The 23,948-nt window shown below is 38.1% G+C and overlaps 2 protein-coding genes across 8 annotated transcripts in view; one reads left to right on the top strand and one right to left on the bottom strand.

Annotated features, from left to right (window-relative positions):
• Nucleotides 1–22,106, bottom strand: part of srfa (serum response factor a) — a 45,242-nt gene extending 23,136 nt beyond the window's left edge. The window contains exons 1-2 of one of the 2 annotated variants that reach the window (XM_005174054.6): nucleotides 21,334–22,106; nucleotides 9,756–10,022 (exon numbers count right to left, since the gene is read on the bottom strand). In XM_005174054.6, the coding sequence (XP_005174111.2) occupies nucleotides 9,756–10,022; nucleotides 21,334–21,783 (717 nt within the window). In that variant the 5' untranslated portion in view covers nucleotides 21,784–22,106. 2 annotated transcript variants of the gene reach the window in all.
• LOC141380241 (uncharacterized) lies at nucleotides 2,289–9,585 on the top strand. 6 transcript variants are annotated; one of them, XM_073937606.1, is made up of 4 exons: nucleotides 2,289–2,461; nucleotides 2,667–2,785; nucleotides 4,000–4,429; nucleotides 4,576–9,585. In XM_073937606.1, the coding sequence occupies exons 3-4, from the start codon at nucleotides 4,383–4,385 to the stop codon at nucleotides 8,747–8,749; spliced, it is 4,221 nt and encodes a 1,406-aa protein (XP_073793707.1). In that variant the 5' UTR covers nucleotides 2,289–2,461; nucleotides 2,667–2,785; nucleotides 4,000–4,382; the 3' UTR covers nucleotides 8,750–9,585. The 6 variants fall into 6 exon arrangements, 4 of the variants coding, with proteins under 4 accessions (XP_073793707.1, XP_073793705.1, XP_073793706.1 ...); XR_012397922.1 differs by having other exon boundaries at nucleotides 2,667–9,305; nucleotides 9,511–9,585; XM_073937604.1 differs by having other exon boundaries at nucleotides 4,000–9,585.
• Nucleotides 22,107–23,948: the final 1,842 nt, after the last annotated feature.

Below are 23,948 nucleotides of genomic sequence, written 5' to 3'. Positions count from 1 at the left end.
CTCCACCAATCAGCTGGTGTGTGGTGTGCGGTCTGGCGCAAAATGGCTGCCGTCGCGTCATCCAGGTGGATGCTGCACACTGGTGGTGAATGAGGAGACTCCCCCCCCATTGTGTAAAGTGCTTTGAGTGCCCAGAAAAGCGCTATATAAATGTAAGGAATTATTATTATTATTATTAAAGTCGTGGACATGTGCATCTCAACTCAAAGCAAAACTTATCTTTTAAATGTCTATGGTTAATCTGTCATCAATAAGGTCTATTGATTAAAAGCTTATTGACAATTAATCGATCGTCAAGTAATTGTTAACATTCCTACAACCAACGTAGCTTTAAAGCACATGCTTTCTGCTCAAGTGAACACTGCAAAGAAAAATAGTCTAGTCCACACCATTTGTTGGGTCTTGTTTCTGAATATTTGAAAGATGATTAGACAACTTACTTCTACTATTTTTTGAAACTTTTAAAACATTACTCTAATACCTACACCTACAATCGTGAACCCAACAAATGTCCATCAAGAAAAACACAACCCTAAAGTAAGGTCATTGTAATCAGGCTCACTCAAAACCCTCTAGGCATCTGATCCCTTGAAAACTTCCTAGAGAAATGCATTTATTCCATGCAACTTGTTGCCTCGTGTCATCAATATCTTCAGATCATGTACCAAATTTCTAAGTTTCATGTATTTTCTCCCAACTATTTTATAACCTACATTTGTGAACACAACAAATGACCACCAAGAAAAAAATCTTCTAAAAAACACAACCCTAAAGTAGAGCTGCACGATTCTGGCTAAAATGAGAATCGCGATTTTTTTGCTTAAAATAAAGATCACGATTCTCTCACGATTCTGTACATGTAAAATAAAGGTATGGTAAAGACAAACATATGGCACAACATCAATATTAATATTATGTGTAGGTCTACTGGTTTCTATAAATAATTCTATTCTACTTATAATAATTCTGATGTTGAATTATTGTGTTTGAGATATATGCTTGCAATCTGTCATATTAGACAATTTTATTCACTGGTAAAATCAGACATTTGCTATTATCAGATTATATTCAACAATATATAGGCTAGAGTAGTTATACTGACATTGAAAACCTTTATTTAAGGCACAATAGTGAGTTTGCTATGAAAGAAAAAACATGTCAAATGCTTGTCGTAGTCATAACTCTAAAATGTGATTTGATCATTTAAATGAAGGGCACACTTTCGCTTTCATTTTGACTGCTAAGTTCTTGTTCATACTTTGCGCGCGGCACCCAAACGATCCCTCTGTGCCACAAACTGAATATTATTTACAACTTTATTACCTGTTACTCGCAACATATGCAGGTTCTGTTCACTAAAGTAGACGCACGCGCACGTCTATTATTAAGTAGAGCGCGCACGTGCGCCCTCTCTGTGATAACAGCTCACGGTCAGCAGCTCAAGTCACGTGTGATTTCCCGGCCACGAAAACATCATTATATGAAAACAAAAATGACATTTTTAGGTGAATTATACCTTATAAATACATTATGCGACTCATTCAACATCATTTGGAGGTGTCAATGTCACTGAGCAACGTGTGTGAAACAATGAAAAGACTCGTGCAGCCGCCTTTTCTTCTCTCCTGAACTTGAAAATATGATTGACAGAATCGTAGAAATGCTGGATTAAGATCGTCTAGGGGGTCGAATCGAGAACGCCATCTTTTAACGATTAATTGTGCAGCTCTACCCTAAAGTAACAATCATATCAGGATTACTCAAGACCATCTAAGCCAGGAGTGTCCAAATTCGATCCAAAGTTTAGTTCCAACCCTAATCAGACACACCTGGACTAGCTAATCAAGCTCTAACTAGGCTTTCTAAAAACAACTTGCCTTAACACACCTGTAAGGATGAAGCTAAAAATCGGCAGGACACCGTCCCTCCAGGACCCAGTTTGGACACCCCTTATCTAAACCAAGCATCTCAAACTTAATTCCTGGACGGCCAAAGCTCTGCACAGTCTTACTCCAACCCTAATCAAACACAGCTGATCCAATTAATCGAGGTGTTCAAAAGAGTCTTAAACTGTAAATAACCCCAAGTCATTTAAGTTAGGTTTCAGTGTTAATTATTTATGCTGCTTTTAATTACTTCTCTATTTCTTTAAAAGTTGTTGTGTTTTTGTTATTTATTTGAACTCCGCTTTGCACTAAGTTATTTAGCCTATAGAGACCCTTATTTTGACGCGCGGCTTGCCGGAAGTGGTCAGGTGCGCGAGAGCGCGCAGATCACGGAAGCAAGGAGATCGGAGAAGCGCGCCTAGCACGAGGGAGACAGCGATCGCTTGCACAGAGAAATGCACGGAGCTAATGTTACATTTAAGGACTGATTTAGGAGAGATTTAATGCATATTTGAGTTTGTTTTTTGTTCTGTTCATCTTCATTGTTTGAACACCTGGTTGGAAGGGAGAACAAGGTAGATGAGGACATTTTTTATACATATTGCTAAAATTTGATGCATCTGTTGGCTTGCTAATAATTTAAATTGCTATTTTATCGTAAAATTAGTCATATATTTGCAGATACTTAATAATATTGTCACTAAGTTTATTGTTTTGTCTTATTATGTGAACTATTATTCATTACATCTTTTCTATTTGTGTTTATTCATCTGTTCTTAGCTCTTACGGTGTTGTACAGTCTTTAAGGACAGCAAATGCAACAATAAAGGCACAAAGGAGGACAGTGCAACATCAGTGCATGAGTTTAATCCTTTTATTTCTCCAACCGGGCTGTTACAGTAAGAGCTTGCACCCACTGACATTATTTGCTGATGTAAATGATGACGGATCACGGTTCCAATTTGTGCACTCCTGCAAAAGTAAACGAACAAATTGATAATGTTCAAAACAAAGAAGTTGATGAAGAAATAGAAGTTCAATCTGAAGAATTAGACACAAATGTACGTCGCTCTACCCGTGAACGAACTCAGACAGACAGGATGCTTGCATATCAAAGGGAGGAGTCTCATAAAGCAGAAAGAAAGCTTATGCATGCATATGAAAAATGGAAGGCTGAGGCTCGGAAAGCAAGAAGTCAGTTGAAATTAGACATTTCTGAGAGTGAATTAGCATCACTCATAGACTCATTGGAAAAGGAAAAGGACAGTGTGATGAATGCATACATAAGGGTTAGAAGTAATGTAACTCCACCCACTGATATGAGAAGGAAAATTGATGCTTGTGATGCTGTTACAAAGGATATAGTAAAAATTGCATATGAGAGGATCTCAGGGGTAGATGGAGGCTTTGACAATGAAACCGTAAAGGGGCATTTACGTGAGCTGCTTGAACGAGACTACGCTCGCTCTGTTTATGGTTCTACTGTTTCACGCATCAGCTCCAAATCCAGTACACCTATAAGTCAACCCTCTCTGAATTCTATACTAATGGCTAAACGCATAGAAGCAGCAGCAGAGCTAGCAGCTAAGGAAGCAGAATATGCTACTGTAATAGAAGAAAGGGAGCAAAGAGAAAAATTACGACTTCTAGAAGAGAAGCAAAGAAAAGAACTTGAGGCTCAAAAAGGCGAGTTTGAAAGGCTCCAAGCGATGAAGGAGGTAAGAGCAGCTAGAGCAAGACTGGAGGTGTATGACAAGGAAGAAACTGTTGACACTGTTAATCAAGATGAAGGGCTGCAGCAGCCTGTAAGCCCTCCCACGCATAAACCAGTATACTTATCCTCCGTTAATCCAACGCCTAACATTTTATCACAGAATCCCAACGCTGATGTGTCTCAATTAGCGCAGGCTGTCCAAGATAGCATAACACTAAACAGACTTCCTATGCCAGAGCCCACAGTTTTCAGTGGTGACCCCATTCACTTCATAGAGTGGAAGGCTTCATTTCAATCACTCATTGATAAAAGACATATCTCTTCAGGAGACAAGTTATACTACCTGAAGAAGTACGTTACTGGGCCTGCTTTGAAAGTGCTAGATGGTATCTTTTACAGAAATGATGAGGAGGCTTACAAGGACGCGTGGAAGAGGCTTCTAGATCGCTACGGACAGCCATTCATCATACAACGAGCATTCAGAGAGAAACTTGCATGCTGGCCCAAAATTCAATCCAAGGACTCGGTAGGACTTCGAAATTTCTCTGATTTCTTGAACTCATGTAAGGATGCAATGCCACATGTAAAGGGACTGGAAATATTGAATGATTGCGAAGAGAATAGGAAACTTGTAAGCAAACTCCCTGATTGGGCGGCTGCCCGCTGGAATCGTCAAACCACACAAACGTTGAGTGAAACTCAAGATTTTCCAACTTTTCAAGAATTCGCCCATTTCATGTCTGTTGAAGCTGAAGTTGCCTGTAATCCAGTCACATCCTTTCATGCCCTTCATGTTTCAGAACCTAACAAAGAGAAAATTTATTTCAAGGTCAGTAAACCTAAAGCTAATGTCTTCCATACAAAGACTGTCACACAGCATGATAATTCTAAGCCCACTGGAAAGGTCAATAAGCCATGTCTGTTCTGTCAAAATGGTGAACATCAAATTCATGAGTGTTCTAAATTCTCTGCAAGGTCTCTTGAAGAACGTAGACAGTTCGTAAAGGATACAAGATTGTGCTATGGATGTTTGAGGCTGGGTCACAGTGCCAAGGACTGCCGCTCCCGACATTGCTGCAACACCTGTAAGGGAAGACACCCTACCTGCCTACATGATGACAGCTTCAATAGAAAGGTGAGGTCTTCTTCTGCTCAGAGCCCAGAAAATGTCCATGAAGGAGTTGCGACCATGTCATTGAGTGTAGAATCTGGATGCACGCCTGTTAACACCTCTATGATTGTGCCAGTGTGGTTGTCCACACATAAAGACCCAGTTTCTGAGAAGCTCGTCTATGCTCTGTTAGACACACAAAGCGATTCAGTCTTTATTGAATGTGCAGTATGCAAAAGTCTTAAAGTCGACTCCTGTCCCGTGACGCTTAAACTCACTACTTTGGTTGGAAAGGACTCCTTGATGTCAAGTGAAAGGATTTCTGGTCTTCGAGTTAGAGGTTTCAATTCCTCACTGATTATAGATCTACCCCCTGCATACACCAAAGAATGCATTCCTGTGGATCGCGCACACATCCCTACAATGGAGACTGCAAGTCATTGGAAACATCTAGCCACTCTAGCAGACAAAATTCCCCCACTTCAAAATTGTGAGGTTGGACTATTGATAGGATACAATTGTTCCAGAGCGCTAGCGCCCCGAGAAGTAATTCTTGGAACGGAGAATGAACCATATGCTGTTCGCACGGACCTCGGATGGAGCATTATAGGTCCTTCCTTAACACATTTTGAGCCCCAAAGCAGTGCTGCCATGTGTCATAGAGTGTCTATCAAGGAAATACCTGCAGTAACTCCCACAGATGTGATAAAAGTGCTGGAATCTGATTTCAAGGATACAGAAGGGCACACTAAAGTGACGTCTCAGGAGGACATCATGTTTCTGAGAAAGCTGGAAGAGAATATCAGATTGAACAAGGATAGTCATCTGGAAATGCCCCTGCCATTCAGGAAAAGACCATATCTTCCAGATAACAAACCTCTTGCTGTCATAAGACTTCAACATTTGAAGAGGAGATTAATGAGGGATCAGGAGTACAGAGAGCATTATGTAACATTCATGGAGGAAGTAATAGAGAAGGGTAATGCAGAACAGGTGTTTGAGGAAGGACGAGAAGGAGAAAGATGGTACATACCACATCACGGAGTGTACCACTCGAAAAAGCCAGGGAAATTGCGTATAGTTTTTGACTGTTCAGCCAGATACAAGGGAACTAGCTTGAACGACCATCTTCTAACTGGCCCAGATCTGATGAACAGCTTAACTGGCATTCTTTTGAGGTTCAGACAGTACCCTGTAGCCCTAATGTGTGACGTGGAGAAAATGTTCCACCAATTTCATGTAGACCATGCGGATCGTGATTATTTACGATTTCTATGGTGGAGAAATGGAGATTTCAATTCACAGCCTCAAACCTTCCGCATGACAGTGCATTTGTTTGGAGCCTCATCGTCCCCTGGATGCGCTAACTATGGGCTGAAGCATCTTGCAAGAGAAGGTGAACGTCTGTATCCTCTGGGCTCGCAATTTATTATGCAAGATTTCTACATGGATGATGGAGTTTCCAGCATTGAAAGCACAGAGAAGGCCATCAAATTGGCTGAAGAAGCTCGTCAGCTTTGTGCACTGGGAAGCTTAAGGCTTCACAAGTTTGTGTCTAATGACAAGGAAGTCTTGAAGACAATACCACCCTCAGAGTGTGCGGTAGATGTTACAGCTGTCGATCTTGCTCTCACTGATCAGCCTTTGGAAAGAGCTTTGGGCATATACTGGAGTCTGGAACAAGACAATTTCAAATTCCGTATCACTGTTAAGGACCAACCAGCAACTCGTAGAGGGATACTGTCCATAGTGGCCTCATTGTTTGATCCCTTAGGCTTTCTTGCCCCCTTTGTACTCAAAGGAAAGACCATTCTGCAAGAAATGTGCCGAAGTGGTATGGGTTGGGATGATAACTTACCCGCTGATCTACAATCAGCATGGGAACACTGGAAGGCAGATCTAGTTAATCTAGAAAAGATTGAAGTGCCTCGTTGTATTGTGCCTTCTGGCTTTGGGAGAATCATAAGGAGAGAGATTCACCACTTCTCAGACGCCAGCATGAGTGGATATGGTCAGTGTTCATATCTCAGACTCGAGAACGAGCAAGGTGACATCAGTTGTTCGTTGCTCATGGCAAAATCTAGAGTGGCCCCACTCAAGATCACAACAATTCCTCGGCTAGAATTGGCTGCCGCAGTGGTGTCAGTTGCAGTGAATGACATGTTGAAGGAGGAAATGAACCTGACAGATGCAGAAACGTTTTTCTGGACTGACTCACAAGTGGTGTTAGGCTACATAAACAATGAAGCCCGCCGTTTCCACACGTTTGTGGCAAATAGAGTACAAAGGATTCACCGCACCACAACTCCTCAACAGTGGCGGTACATTTGCTCAGATGAAAATCCAGCCGATTACGCATCGCGTGGTCTAAGTGTTAACAATCTTGTCACTTCCAACTGGTTTAGAGGACCTAAAGTTTTATGGGAAAAGCAAATACCACCACCTATGGAAATCAGCAAGCAGCTTCCAATTGGCGACCCTGAAGTCAAGAAGGTTCAGTCACTCAACACGCAAACTGTACAGTATTCATGTTTGTCAGACCGTCTCACCAAGTTGTCCTCATGGTCCAAAGCTATCCAAGCTGTTGCACGTTTAATACGTCGTGTCAGGAAAGACAAGTCACATAATCACAGTACATTGGCGGAACGGAACGATGCACAATGTATCATAATCAAGGACTTACAGAAGCAGACATATGCAGAGGAGATAACTTTACTCTGTAAGGGCAAACAACTACCTCGCAGCAACAGACTATACAATCTTGACACCTTTGTCGACCAAGATGGATTGCTGAAGGTGGGAGGGAGACTTTGTGAGGCATCTATCCCTAATGCTGTCAAGTATCCAGTGATACTTCCGAAGGAGCACCAACTTACAAAACTCCTGATTGCTGATTGTCATGAGAAGATGGCTCATCAAGGAAAGGGAATGACCATAAATGAAATCAGATCAAGAGGATTCTGGATTACGGGAGTTAACAGGACTGTAGCTTCCTTTGTACGACAATGTGTGAGATGTCGCAAGTTACGTGGACCTACGGAAGAGCAAAAAATGGCTAACTTACCCTCAGAGCGCATCGAGCCATCCCCTCCATTCACATACAGCGGGATGGATGTTTTCGGTCCATTCATCACCTGCAAAGGTCGCAAGTCAAACAAGAGGTATGGACTTCTTTTTACCTGTTTCTGTTGCAGAGCCATCCATATTGAGATGCTGGATGACATGTCCACAGATGCCTTTATCAATGGCCTGCGTTGTTTCATCGCTATCAGAGGAGCAGTCCATCAAATAAGGTGTGATCAAGGCAGTAATTTCATTGGAGCCAGGAATGAGCTCACCAAAGCTATGGAGGAGATTGACACCAACCGTCTGGTAACATTCTTAGCGGAAAAACAGTGTGACTTTGTTTTTAATGCACCTCATTCAAGCCACACTGGCGGAGTTTGGGAAAGACAGATTAGAACTGTCAGAAGTGTTCTTCGCTCCACCCTGTCACAGTCATCTGGAAGGCTCGATGACTCTTCTCTGCGAACGTTCTTTTACGAGGCCATGTCCATTGTAAACAGTCGTCCGCTCACGGTTGATAGTCTAACTGACCCAAGTAGCCCTGAACCTCTAACCCCTAATCACCTCCTCACTCTAAAACCTACTCAAGCCCTACCACCTCCTGGCAAATTTGTCAGGGAAGATGTGTATGCCCGTAAGAGATGGCGGCATGTCCAATACTTAGCAGAACAATTCTGGGGACGTTGGCATAAGGAGTATGTGTCTAACATCACAACAAGACAGTGCTGGCATACACCAAGAAGGAACATGCAAGTAGGAGATATTGTCTTGGAGAAGGCAGTGGATCTGCCCAGGAATGAGTGGCGCTTGGCAAGGATTATTGAGGCAGTCACTGACAAGGACGGATTGGTGAGAAGAGTGAAAATACAGTTCGGAGATAGAAATCTGGGGAAGGATGGCAAACGTCCACATAAACCATCTGTGGTGGAACGTCCAGTGCAGAAGCTGGTCCTGCTGATGGAGGCAGCCTGAACATACTGACATATCCTTTGAGTAAACAGTTCATAGTAGTATATGTTTTAGTGTTGTTTACATCTAGTCTTAAATGGTTATAGTAGTAGTAGTAGTAATTATAATTCATTTAAAATCATTCGTGATTAAAAGGTTAAAGTTCATAATCACTCATGATTGGTGGGAGTGTAAATAACCCCAAGTCATTTAAGTTAGGTTTCAGTGTTAATTATTTATGCTGCTTTTAATTACTTCTCTATTTCTTTAAAAGTTGTTGTGTTTTTGTTATTTATTTGAACTCCGCTTTGCACTAAGTTATTTAGCCTATAGAGACCCTTATTTTGACGCGCGGCTTGCCGGAAGTGGTCAGGTGCGCGAGAGCGCGCAGATCACGGAAGCAAGGAGATCGGAGAAGCGCGCCTAGCACGAGGGAGACAGCGATCGCTTGCACAGAGAAATGCACGGAGCTAATGTTACATTTAAGGACTGATTTAGGAGAGATTTAATGCATATTTGAGTTTGTTTTTTGTTCTGTTCATCTTCATTGTTTGAACACCTGGTTGGAAGGGAGAACAAGGTAGATGAGGACATTTTTTATACATATTGCTAAAATTTGATGCATCTGTTGGCTTGCTAATAATTTAAATTGCTATTTTATCGTAAAATTAGTCATATATTTGCAGATACTTAATAATATTGTCACTAAGTTTATTGTTTTGTCTTATTATGTGAACTATTATTCATTACATCTTTTCTATTTGTGTTTATTCATCTGTTCTTAGCTCTTACGGTGTTGTACAGTCTTTAAGGACAGCAAATGCAACAATAAAGGCACAAAGGAGGACAGTGCAACATCAGTGCATGAGTTTAATCCTTTTATTTCTCCAACCGGGCTGTTACATAAACACCTCGATTAGTTGCATAAGCTGTGTTTGATTAGGGTTGGAGCAAAATTGTGCAGAGCTTTGGCCGTACAGGAATTAAGTTTGAGACCTACGATCTAGGCATTTAAGTAGAAGGCAGGTACCTTTGGCTCTGTGAGGCCATCAGCCTCTGAGACCTGGTAGGTGAGGTCGGTCTCCTCGAATCCCGTGGCACTCATGCGCTGGTCTGTTGAAGGGTCCGTACGGGGTGGAGAATCGGGGGAATTCAGGCAAGTCTGGATCAGGGCTTTACCCGTCTCACTGGTGATCATGGGTTGAAGTTTCCGCGTGGCAAATGTGTAGACGTGGCCCGTTTCACTGGCAACCAAGAGTAAAACTTGCGTCCCCGTCAGCGTAGAGAGTTCGTAGGCCTGGAAACATTGAGAAGAGAGAGAGATATCGATGACAGCTTTTCTACGAGTTGGGGTTTCCTTCGAAAGAGGCACAAGATTGATAAGCTACTGCAAACTCATTCCTTGTAACCGTAAGGATACTTGAATATAAAATAAAGACTAAAACAGTCACAAATGTTGAGAAGAATATAAAAATAGAATCCTACAGTGCAGAGGATACTTGTGGTTAAAGAAGTACAGCGGCACAATATAGAATAAAATATTGTGTTTTTCTGTTATATATTTTTTGAATACAGTTTTATCAGATGAGGCTTTATTAGGAAAGAGGTCATCATTTTAGTTTGATTGGCATGATTCCAGGGAAGTGGATCCGCATATATTGAATCAAATCATAATTATAAAGGAATACAACTGAGCAAAGATTAAGGTACAGAAACTAAATGATCAAATACAGGGCTCAACAATAAGGACTGCCCGATGGCCCGGGGTCAACGTGTGAGATGCTCAGGACAGTCGACAGTATCGTTACTGGCCCGATTGGGCCACTAATGCCCTGTCACTATTAGTTTAATTTGCCTGTGACTATTTGTCAATTGCGTGCAAATACAGTCAGAATAGAGAAACCGTTTGTGTTTTTAAGCCTTCAAATGCTACCTTCTCGGTTCCTCTTATCTGATTGGATGTTGTGAGCATGTTATTTTTTTCCATAACAACCAGTACAGCTAAGAGACAGCAACATGGCGGCAACTTCGAGTGATGATGCTAAAGGAAAACATTTGTCTCTAACGTCTTGGAACCAGACATTTACGAGGGTACACCACAACTAAAAAAAAAATAAAGTGATGTTTTGTACAGTTTGCCGTTAGTTTGGCAGGTCAGTCATCTTTTGTTTTGCAAAAAAATACCTGCACATTTTGCTACTTTTGTTTGCAAAACACTTTATTAACATTTTTTAAATATTTAAATTCTATATTTACAAACATTTTGACTTTTTTTTTTATTTGTGGCTAAGAAATAGCTATTAACTTTTTTTGGTGGGGCCAGTGACAATATTGGCAGGGCAAGTAAAAATCTGAACCACTGGTCCGATCGGGCCAGTAGAAAAAAATCCTTAGCGTTGAACCCTGAAATATATAGCATAAAATTTATCGTATAAATAACTAAATTCACTTTTACTACAGGACTGTTAAATGTTTGAGTCTAATTGGCTGATGGGCATTCTATGATGTGCAGTTATTTTCAGATAATCACACAGCTGAGTTAGTATCAGGCAGGTTTTGAGTGCATTGCGGCTTCAAATCACTACACAGAATAATTTCAGTTATTTTCACAGCTACAACAGTCGAAAAATCACAACAAACACAACAGAAGGCTTTGCAAGATATGTGTAAGAAACTAGTGCTACATACAGGATCAGTCTGAGGATAAAAACCAGTCAAATGTCTTAAAATATATATATATATTTGAACAGTCTTTAGGCGTTAGAACCATCATAAATGTGGAATAATTGGTTCCAGTCCATTAACTTATTAGAAAACGATGCATACCTGCATTATTTTCCGATAAATCAATGGCCAATCATCAGTTATTCCTTACTGAATCTTTGTTAAAGCTACAAATGTCATAACAACATCATTTAAACTCACTTGAAATGCTCACAAGGTCACAGGCCTTTAAAAAAACACATGCAAACGACAGAACTTTTCTCTATTATAGTTCAACTTTGCAGTGACTCGACAAACCACATCAGTTCTGAAATGAAGTGCTGGTCAACAATAAATCTGACTCAACATTGCAATGTTGTAATAATTGTAACCTAATACATTGTGCAACCCCAGTAATGATGGTTAAACATTTTTGAAAAGGTGATGGCATGAGAGAGAGTTTTTTACTTTATTTAATTTATGCTATCTCATGGCAAAAAATAAAATAAAAAAATCAATCACAAAATGATCAATTTTAAGTTTTAGATCAATTTAATTGATCTTAAACTTAAATACATTTTCTTTTCTTGTAAATAATAAAAGTTGCGTCAGATTGATGAAAATGAACCTGAATACCTGAGTGAACAGGGCCACAATGGCTTTTTGTGTTTAATAATGAAATAATTGGATACAGTCACTGTCTTCTGTCTACATGACTGGCAAAGATGTCAGAAAAAAACTGCTGAATCTCGGCAATTATTTGGTTAACTAATAATAAAACAGTTTAGTGATGTTAGCAATGCATAGAAAAATGCAACACAGATCATAACCTGCTATTAAAAACAACAACAACAACAATGAATGTATGTTTTGAATTAATAAGAAGCTGTAATGTAGCCGTGGTGGGATGAATTTTGGTGGTGCGCGGCTCGCCATGGAAGAATGAATGTAGCGGAAACCATGCAATAGTAATTTATAGGGCTGCACGATTAATCATATTATTATCACCATAATGATATATGTGGCCCACGATTAATAGCTCATTAACACACTGATGACGGCCACTTTGTGATGGCTTTTAAGGTGGTCAATGGGATTTTTTGTCACCTTGGGAAGTTTGGACTAAACAGGAGCAAAAGCTACCTGATTAACAGTGCCTTGAAAAAACACTCGCCTCATGCTTGTAAAGCGGTACAATCCGTAAACTCCGGCCATTAAAATAACGGCTTGCTCTTTACACTGTAAAGTCGTGACGATATTATTAATCGTGGGCCACAAATATCATTATGGTGATAATAATATGATTAATCGTGCAGCCCTATAAATTACTATTGCATGGTTTCCGCTACATTCATTCTTCCATGGCGAGCCGCGCACCACCAAAATTCATCCCACCACGGCTACATTACAGCTTCTTATTCATTCAAAACATGCATTCATTGTTGTTGTTGTTGTTTTTAATAGCAGGTTATGATCGCACCAAAACGTATTAAAAGGTAAGTGAATTATAACAGTGCAAACTTCCTGTTACCGTAGTAGGGCTGTGCGTTATCTGTTTAACACTTTAAGGTGACGTGCTGACAGACTGATTGACTAACTGACAGATGCATGATGCGTGAGGCCAGCAAACACGATGCAGCTTTCAGTTATGATGAACACAGTTTCCATAATTATACTGTATTTATAGATAAAGGTCTGTGATTCTGGATACAAAGACTTTAACCTTATCTTGCTGGAGTTTACTGCCGTGTCACTTCACTTTACTTCAGGACACATTAATGCCGCTCTGTAGGTCTAATGGAGACAGTCAGAAATATTCCTAGCAAATTTAATAAATGTTGGAGCTTCAGCAGCGTATATTTAAGAGCGCACAAGAAGATCTGCGCTTGAGCAGCATGTTTGAGGGCGTGCAAGGAGTTTTGACAAGCAGAGAAAATCAGCGTGCAAGCAGAGATTTGCATGATCGTATTACGTAAATGTGTTCGCGACTTGTAATACCGCACTCACCACATTTCTCCATTTGTCATTAAAATAACGGCATAGGTAGTTGGTAGATTTGTGTAAAAGACCTGCCGCCACAGCTGGAAAAAAATCCTAGAGGAAACACTGCTATAGTATATTTTCATGTGGGTGTCTGACAGCTGAAAATTGATCTGGTAGCAGATATCACAGCCTCTGATAATCTTTACCTTGCACTTTTGTGCTAAAATTATGATAATTAATTTGTTTAGGATATGCATTTTCACATTCCGACTCCAATGCCTCATTATTAAACTGTTGAAATGACTAATTAAATGAAATATTCATAAGAATAGCATGTTATGTGTTCTTTGGAAGACTATACGTGTGTTATGCATATATAAATATATATATAAATATATATATATATATAAATATATATATATATATATATATATATATATATATACACACACACATACATACATACGTATGTGTGTATATATATGTGTATGTATGTATGTATGTATGTATGTATGCATGCATGTATATATATATATATATATATATATATATATATATATATATATATATATATATATATATATATATATATATATATATATATATATACATACACGCACACACATGCACACATATGTATATATACATATATAAAATTTACCCTGGGAATTTTCATTAGTGCATTTTTGTTTTAAAACGACATTTAGGATATATATATATATATATATATATATATATATATATATATATATATATATTGTCATTATATAACGAGTGGCATAAAATGGTCTAAAAATGACAATAATATCATTTATCGCGATATACTTTGGTGAAATATATTTTACAACAAAAAACAAATATTGTGGCAGGTCTACGAGGAGTATTTTCATTCCAAAATGCCGTTTTAAAACAAAAATGCATTCATGAAAATACACAGGGGCTAAATAACCCAATCGCATGCATCTGAAGGTTAGGTTTCTGCTCGACGTCTGCAACTGGGTTGGATCTCAAGATATGCAAATGTACTGTCAATGTCTAGGGCAGCGGTAACCTGATCAGGGCTATTTCTGCAGAGACAGGAATGAATGACAATTGAGCGAGCAATGACAAATGAGTCAGAGCAGATGTGGAAACTACCTTTAACTAGGAAACCGTCAAATCGGTCAAACCTCAGAGAACGTAGATGTGGTTCTGACTGAGTCGAAATGAGCAGGCGGTTTGAGTACATGCTAATGAGCGGCTCTGTGTGTTACACTAACTGCTGTGTGGTATAAGCAGTAGTAAAGTAGCATAAAATCCGGCAGAAGTGAAAGATGCAAGCATGTTACCTGGTTTTGCTATTGTTACAGTAAAACTACTAGTGCTAGTATTAATTCAGTGGTATTTATTAGAGTACAATAATGGTGAAAGCATAGTGTTTAGCATTAGCATTGGTATAGTAAGAACTTCAGTGACAGTAATACAGCTTGCATTGCACAATAAGTACATTAATAGGGTAATGATCCAATATTAGCAGGATGATATTGCCCCTTATAGTACTGTTAATGAAACAATTAGACAATAACAAGAACTGAACTGTATTAGTATGATGCAATAATAGATACTGAAGTTACTAACAGTCATTAGTAATAATTATTAGAGGTAAAAAAGCAGAATAAAGTACTATACAACTACAATAAGCACTAGTGTTCGAATTATCATTAATCTGCCTATTTGGTGGCAATATGGAAACGATGCCAAATGTACAAAACTTGCATTTTTGCAATTTATTGCTGATGAAAACGATAAATTTTTGTCATGTCTTGGGCTGTACCAATCAGTATTATTGACTGAAGTTAAAACAAGTCAAGCAGAAGAAAAAAAAATCTATCTAAAGAGCTAAAGGTGTTTGGGGTTGGCCAAACTGATGTAGGATTTCAGAGCTGTAGTCTATGCAGTGTGTAAACTTACAGTGAGCTGTTGGTCAATAGTCATACTATGCACCACGTTATTGAACTCCAATATCTCTAAGGGAGATTATGTTACCAGATGGCCAATATTAACTTGAGAGATTTTACAAATAAAAGGCATTTTAAATAGAACAACACGTTAATAACAAAACAAATAAAACTGGTCCCACTTAATCTTGCCAGTGTATTCTGTGTAATATAGCGCCCTTATGCAGCACATGTTGGCAATTCCCGCAAAACTGAAAGTGAAAGTATTATATGCACGCATTTATAACCAATTTAAAAGCAGAAAAAAAGAGGAAAAGAGGAAACCCCCCCTTATTACCTTGAAATCATAAGGTTCTCTCTGCGTTCTGAATGATTTTGACATATTGAGCTTCAAAGTTTTTGCAATCCATAACACAAACAGTATGTGTGGAACATTTTTTTTAAAGTCTTAAAATGTAAACAATAAGTTGTCATTTAATATGTCAATAACTAAATTTTGACAAAAATGTCAGATAGAACCTTATAATTCTAAAGCGATGATATGGTAAAACAACACTAATAATATTAGGCCTGTGTGTAGCTCTACTGTTGCTTAAAATTCTCAATTTTGTAGTCATTATGGTGGACTTGAACAGACTTTCATTATGTCCTGGTTGATAATTCACAGTAAAATGATGACATCAGAATACAACTATTCATAATTATAAAGTTGAATTATTATGTTTAAGACATGTGTTTGTCATTTGTCATTGTCAGCGTCATCAGACCATTTTTTTTTACTGGTAACAGACAGTTTTGCATTACATTCAACATTATATAAGCTAGAGTAGCTGTACTGACACTGTAAAACATTTATTTTCATGCACAACACTGTTAGCTATGAAAGAAAAAAAAAACACATCAAATGCTTGTCGTATTTATAACTGTAAAATGTGTTATGATCATTTAAATGATGTATGCACAGGTTTCACTTTCACTTTCCAGTGCGGCTTATGTCCTGGTTGATAATTCACAGTAAAATGATGAGATCAGAATACATTCATTATTCATTTTCTTGTCGGCTTAGTCCCTTTATTAATCCGGGGTCGCCACAGCGGAATGAACCGCCAACTTATCCAGCAAGTTTTTTTTTTTTTGCAGCGGATGCTCTTCCAGGCTCAACCCATCTCTGGGAAACATTCACACACACACATTCACACACACACTCATACATTATGGACAATTTAGCCTACCCAATTCATCTGTACCGCATGTCTTTGGACTGTGGGGGAAACCGGAGCACCTGGAGGAAACCCACACGAAGGCAGGGAGAACATGCAAACTCCACACAGAAAGGCCAACTGAGCCAAGGTTCGAACCAGCGACCTTCTTGCTGTGAGGCGACAGCACTACATACTGCGCCACTGCCTCGCCCACATCAGAATACAACTATTCATAATTATAAAGTTGAATTATTATGTTTAAGACGTGCTTGTCATCTGTCATTGTCAGCATCATTAGACCATTTGTCTTCACTGGTAAAATCAGACATTTCACAGACATTTTTGCATTATATTCAACATAATATAAGCTAGAGTAGCTATACTGACACTGTAAAACATTTATTTTCATGCACAACACTGTTAGCTATGAAAGAAAAAAAAACACATCAAATGCTTGTCGTAATTATAACTGTAAAATGCGTTATGATCATTTAAATGATGTGCGCACAGGTTTCACTTTCACTTTCCAGTGCGGCTCATGGCTGCCATCACTGTGATAAAACACACACACATGCAAATCATTCTTTCAACGCGGCTCTCAAACGATCACTGTGCAACAAACTGAACGTTATTTACAACTTTATAACTTGTTATTCACAGCATATGCAGGTTCTGTTCACTAAAGTAGCCGTCATTGGCGTGCTACGTGCACGCTCTCTCAGTGACTCGTGGTCAGCTCACATGTGATTTTGTCGCAAATAAATCCTTACATGAGACAGAAATGACATTTCTGGGTGAATTATACCTTATAAATACAGTATGTGACACTTTTAACGCCATTTGAAGGTGTTCATGTTCCTGTAAGGACCTGTGCGGCCGCCTTTAAGCTTCTCTCCTGACCTTGAAAATATAATTGACTGAATCGTAGAAAAGCTGAATTAAGATCGTGTGTAGGGTCGAATCGAGATCGTGATCTTTTTTCGATTAATCGTGCAGCCCTACACAGGACAACGGCGCCAGTGCGCTCACCTCACACTAGCAATTGGTATATATACGATAGAGCCAAATTGGTGAATGGGGATGATTGGGAGGCTATGCAGGATCAGGGCTGATGGAGGGAATTTGGCCACCCCTACTCTTTACGAGAAGTGCCATGGGATTTTAATAACCACAAAGTCAAAACCTCGGTTTAACATCTCATCCGAAAAATGGCGCATACTGACAGCATAGCGTTGCCATTACTATACTGGGGCATTAGGACTCACACAAAAGTGACTAAGCGCCCCCTGCTGGCCTCACCACTTCAACAGCAACCTAGTTTTCCCTTGTGGTCTCCCATCTAGATACTGATCAGGCTCAGCCCTGCTTAGCTTCAGTGAGTAAGCAGTCTTGGGTTGCAAGATGATATGGTTGTGGCCATACAATGTTGATTTGTAAATTACTGGTGGTAGAACTACAAAAGTAGTATGGCAGCATTAATAATAAAACTACTATCTTCAGTATATTGAATTATCTCAGCATATACCACTAATAATGCAAATTATAAAATTGCTTGCAGTATTACAGAACATGAGTGGGTGGTAATTATAACACCAACAACAGTGCTTGCGTATCATGGTTTAGCAGGAGCAGTAAAACACATTTAAACACAAATGTCATGTAAGTAGCATGGTACAGTCAGCGTATATAACATAAGTAAACAAGCATGATTCAGAACCTATACCTCAAACAGTGTAAAAGGTACAAGCATTGGTAAAACACCATTATAAATAACTAGTAGTGACATAGCATTAGGAAAAGAGATACTAATATTACCACCGTGTTAAAATCAACATAAATATTAAACATTAGTTGAGTACTTTGAGTATTAGAACTGATTTACTAATATCAGGGTTTCTGCAGGTTTCACCAAGTTAAATTTAAGACATTAAGATATTTCAGGACCAGTATGAATGAAATTTTAGACTCATAAAGAGCTAAAGGCTAAGGAAATTTACAAATGGCTCAGATGGAAAAGATTTTTATTTGCCCTATCAAAAGAAATTATAATAATTTGATGCATTCAATAGTACAATAATAAACAAATAATAAAGAATTCAAATATTTTAGATATTTATAAGTAAAATATTTTAAATATTGTGTAAAATTAAGCAAGCTCTACTTGTATCCATACAAGTTTTTTTTCCAACATAAACTTTCTTTAAAATAAAAAAAATGAACAAATGTTTTAAAAGTTTTAAAAACTATAACAAACCTAATCTATGCACAACAACCTGTCCAGGTCAGTGTCCTCAACAGTAAATACATGGACCACTTCTAAACAAATGTTATTACAAGGAAAATAATTAAACCATTATGATAAACAGAGTTAAAAATTAACTTTTAAATAATAATAAAAAAAAAGTTTAAAGTTGAGATGGATTGTTGGTGATTTTATGGGTTTTGGCCAGATTGGATAGCAATACATGAACAAATGAAAATTAAGACCTGTTTAAAAAAAGATTTAAGACCTACAACACAATATTTCAGTAAATTTGAGACTTTTTAAAGCCTACAACTTTGATTTTGAGATTTAAGAAAGGTATTTCTCAGCAGTATGATTTTAAGCAAATACTGGTACTTAAAAAGAGTTAGTATCTGAAATTTTACAATATAATCTAGTGATACTACTACTTCAATAGAATTAACATCAATGTTGTAATTTACACTGTTATTTTACAATAATAGAATCAGTTTCATGAGTTCAAACCATTGACACTAATATTATTAATGTTTTAAATGAAGTATTTTTACATTTAGTGGTAGAGTTTTTGTGAAGTGTTAGAATATGTATTAATTTAAACTATCTAAGCTAGCATCTCTACTGTAGCTCTAGGATCAATCAAGTGGAACTATTTCTATAGATTTAGTATCATATACAGGGCTCCCAGTCTAAACCAAATGTCAAAATATGTAAATTTTACTGACTAAATAGCAAAATGCTTGATTTCTGTGACGTCTTTAAGGTTTATTATACCTTCTGTTGGGTTGAGCACTGGGCAGACACAAAATATAGACAGTATTTAACAGGTAAAGCCTGGGGATTGCATTTTGACTTATGTGCATAAGGGTGGTTTTACATCTGTAGTTCGGTCATTTGGTCCGGACCAAGGGCAACAAATGACACATTGTAGCATTTTCTGCCGTTTTTGGGCCGTTTTCACACCAAATTGATTGCTTTAATCTGAACCAGTTGAAAATAGGGATGCAACGATTATAAATTTTGGTTGTACGCTTATAGTCTTAGAAATAATCACGGCTTTACAGTTATTTCGATTATTTGCATTAATTGATTTCAAAACCCCACTAGTTTAAAACTAGTTTAAAATTATTTTAAATGTTTTTTTTTTGTAGTTTGGGTTCAACTAAATATTTGTTGCCATTCTAATCGTTTAAGTTCACTTAATTGAATATCTAAAAATCAGTGGATATTATTGATGCATTTATTGGGTAAAATTGCTCATTCAATGTGTTTTTGGTCATTATCAATGCACTGGCTTCCTTCAAGTGGTACGCGGACTTCCTTCTAGTGGTACGCGGAGGAATCGCTGAATTATTCAAGTAAAAACTTTTAAAATTACATTTTAATTAAAACGTTGATGTTTTATTTATCTTTTTTTTACCTGTAAGTGTGTTATTGTTCAAACTTTTTATTATGTGGCAGACAATAATAAATATTTATAATACTAAGAATTAATTTGCCATGTTTGTAAGCGTACCGAGATCACCTCCTCTAAGGGGTCTTGCTATGCTTTTTTAGTCCGCTTTTGGTGCGCACTCGAGTACGATTGTTAGATTCACACCTGCCCAAACGAACCGCACCAAGAGGGAAAACGAACTCTAGTGCGATTCAACCGAACTAAATAAGGCAGGTGTGATAGCACCCTAGGACTTATGCCAGCTGACAAGCGGGAGAAGAATATAATTTGACTTTGAAAAACAAATTATAAATGTAAAGAAATAAGAAATACAACAACAATCCCTGTTATTCAATGACTTGGGCCAATAAAAATGGTTACACTTTATTTTAAGGTACAATTATTGTTATAAACAAACCATTAACTAAGACTTTTTTCTCACTAAGGTACTAATTTGCTGCTAATTAACTGTTAGTAAGAAGTTGGCTTTAGGTCAGAGGTCTCAAACCCAATTCCTGGAGGGCCCCAGCTCTGCACAGTTTAGCTCCAACCATCTCTAGCTCACCTACTTAATAGTCTCTACTAGTAGTAATACCTTGATTAGTTGAATAAGTTGTGTTTGATTACGGTTGAAGCAAAACTGAGAGCTGTGGCCCTCCAGGAATTGAGTTTGAGAGCTATGGTTTAGGTATTGGTAGGTTTAAGGATGTTGAATAAAACGATACTTTATAACTACTAAAAAACAACCAATGTCATAATTATAAATATGTAATAACCTAAAGTGTTACCAAAAAATGTATACAATTCCCTGACTTACAGGATGTGGGATAGAGCTTTTACAATTCCATGACCAGTGGGAATCCTGAATATAGTAATGTTAGTGGTACTATTATTTATACAGAATTAAACAAAGCACAATGAGGTAAATACTAAAGTTTACTAGAGTACCAGTTACTGAAGAACGTATTGGCATGGCACTACTAGTAGTTGTAGTGCTAATATTAGCATAGATGTTTAGCACTGGTGTAAAACTAGCATCAGTACAGCAGTAGAACAGCAGTGGTACAATCAGTTCCAGACTAACAGCAGAAGACACATGAACATACCTTCTTCATGATGCCAGTCTTTCTCTTGCTGAAGGTCGTGTATCTCCTCAGCTTGTTGTCAATAAACTCCATCTTAATTTTCACCCGTCCTCGCGTTTTCTTGCCGGGCTTCGCTCCGGCCACCCCGCTGGAGACCCCTCCGTATCCTGCCGAGAGTGCGGCGTTAGATCCAGAAGATCCCCCGACCTCCAGCTCGCTCCTCTCCCGCTTCACCCCTCTCCTGTCCGGCACAGGGCTCTCTTCATCGTCCCCGGAGTCTGAGTCTCCATCGGAGCCGCTCAGCACAGCCTCGACCGACGGCCCGTCGTCGTATCTGCCCCCATCGGGCAGGTTTATGACAGAGTTTACAGCCCCCAGAGCCCCAGATGTGCTGCCCACCTGTAGAGGTGTCAATCCCGTGCCATTACCAGAGCGTCCAGCCCCTCTGGCCGTCCCGTTGCCCCCTAACATCGCTGACCTGCAAGCGGCACTACGGCGGTCTGCGGTGGGTGTAAAGTTAGCGATCTGTGCAGCAGATCCCAGATCAAATCCAGACCCAAAACCGAACTTACCTCACATATGCTAGGCTAAGAAACATTAGCTCAACTCAGCGGACAACTTAAAGCAGGCAAGCGCTATTTCTGGTTACGGATGGATTTGTTTCAGTATGAAAGTCAGGATTTGAGGGTCTCGTAAACGACAGAAATAAACCTGCAAAACTAGCCCTTTACGACCACCGTACAAAGTTTACAACATATAGTTTCCGCCTACAGTCCATCAATCAAACCTCGACTGAACTTACGCTGCGCTTGCCACATTTGGAAACGACGAATCGCGACCGCGCAATGCAGCTCCGCCTTTAAAAATAGTTCTCTGCTTAAAGGTCGGTATTGTTTTAGATAATACGTTATTAGCTCATAAAAAGCACTATTTTGGTCAAATATTAAGTTTAACGTTTTCTGGGGAAAATAATTAGTAAAATATTGCTTATTTTGAGAATTTAACTCACGAGACGTTCGTCTATAGATCTACTTTCCTCCATATAAAGCGAGTCGATGTTTCCTTATATGGTGATGGCTGTCCATGTATGGTGAGTCACAGTGCTGCGCTGCGATTGGTTACGCAAACCTCTCCGACCCTGCGATTGGCTCATGTGTCATTTGGCTGACACAAATGATTTACGTCATACACAACGAACTAGCTAGCAAATGTGTTTTACCTCAGAACTGAATAGTAATATATAACGACAAAACGCCGCGTTTTTGAGGAGAAATATGAGAAAAGGTAAATCAAATGTACTTGATTGAGTTTTAAAACCTAATATAAGTTGACAGCGTGACCGCTTAATTTAAATTTAGGGCAAACTCGTCAAATTCAGCTCTGTGGGAGCTGTGCAAATGATGCGCTACTCCGTTTTACCAGCAGATGAAGCTGTTACGTTATATATTGGGAGATATAACATTAAGTCGTTTGGCTTTTTCATCCATATCACACTTACAAATAAAAATAATGTAATAAATAAAATAAACGTATTAGCAAACCTTTTAAATGTAGAAAAGGCTCAATGTTGTTGCTAAAGAATCGCCGTTTTAGAAGTTTAAAAAGTACATTTAAACAAGTTATACTCAAGTAATATGTATTTGAGGTAACATAGTGCTCAAATATGTTTCTCAAACACCTTTGTAAGCTATCCAACCTCACAACAAACTATTTTGGCATTTCTTTCCACTGATCAACTTACAAATAAAAATAATTACTTGCGTGTAATTTCTTCCATGATAGATATACAAATAATAAACTCCTTAACTCTTTAACTGCCTGCTTTACCAAATAGTTGACCATAATTTAACTGTTTTAAATAATGACTGTTAAACTAATTTACAGTTTGACTGTTTTAAATGATGGTTTACACACACAGCATTGTAGGTTTACAAAAAAATCAAACAAATAATCCTGTTGCACTACTACACTTGATTTTGGTTTTATAGTAAAACAACAACAAAACATGTTAAATGAGAATCTGAAATACTTTATGGTATACTTCAAAAAATAAAGATGATTTAGTTTATATATATATATATATATATATATATATATATATATATATATATATATATATATATATATATATATATATATATACATACATTTTTTTTAAATATAGATTGGCTTTACACTTCATATTTTCAGATTTTTTATAGTATATGTAATAATTTTGGTATTTTAACCATAAATCGACATATAAACAATTTGGTTGAGGTGGATATTTTAGAAATTATGGGATGTGTTGAAAAAAAATGCATTGAGTATGTTAACTAGCGACATTAGGACTTAAATGAAATTCCAATTTTTTCATGGTGGGGCATTTAAAGCGTTAAACAGAGAACAACTAACAACGCTGCCCTTATAATAGCTATGTTTTAAATATTTTGAATTGGGATGAGTTAATAAAATGATTTTAATCCAATACTAAACTGAAAAAGCGATGTTTCTCAAATGTCTTTGGTTCGAACCCAGTCACAATCACTCATAGTAAAACCAAACCTGAAATTGAGTACTGTGTTAAATTGGACAAGTCACCTCTTTGTCATTTTCATCCATTCATTTACTTTTCGGCTTAGCCCCTTTATTAATCA

The sequence above is a fragment of the Danio rerio genome, chromosome 22, assembly GCF_049306965.1.
Source record: "Danio rerio strain Tuebingen ecotype United States chromosome 22, GRCz12tu, whole genome shotgun sequence".
In the NCBI taxonomy this organism is placed as follows: Eukaryota; Metazoa; Chordata; class Actinopteri; order Cypriniformes; family Danionidae; genus Danio; species Danio rerio.
This window is presented reverse-complemented; position numbering and strand designations above follow the sequence as displayed.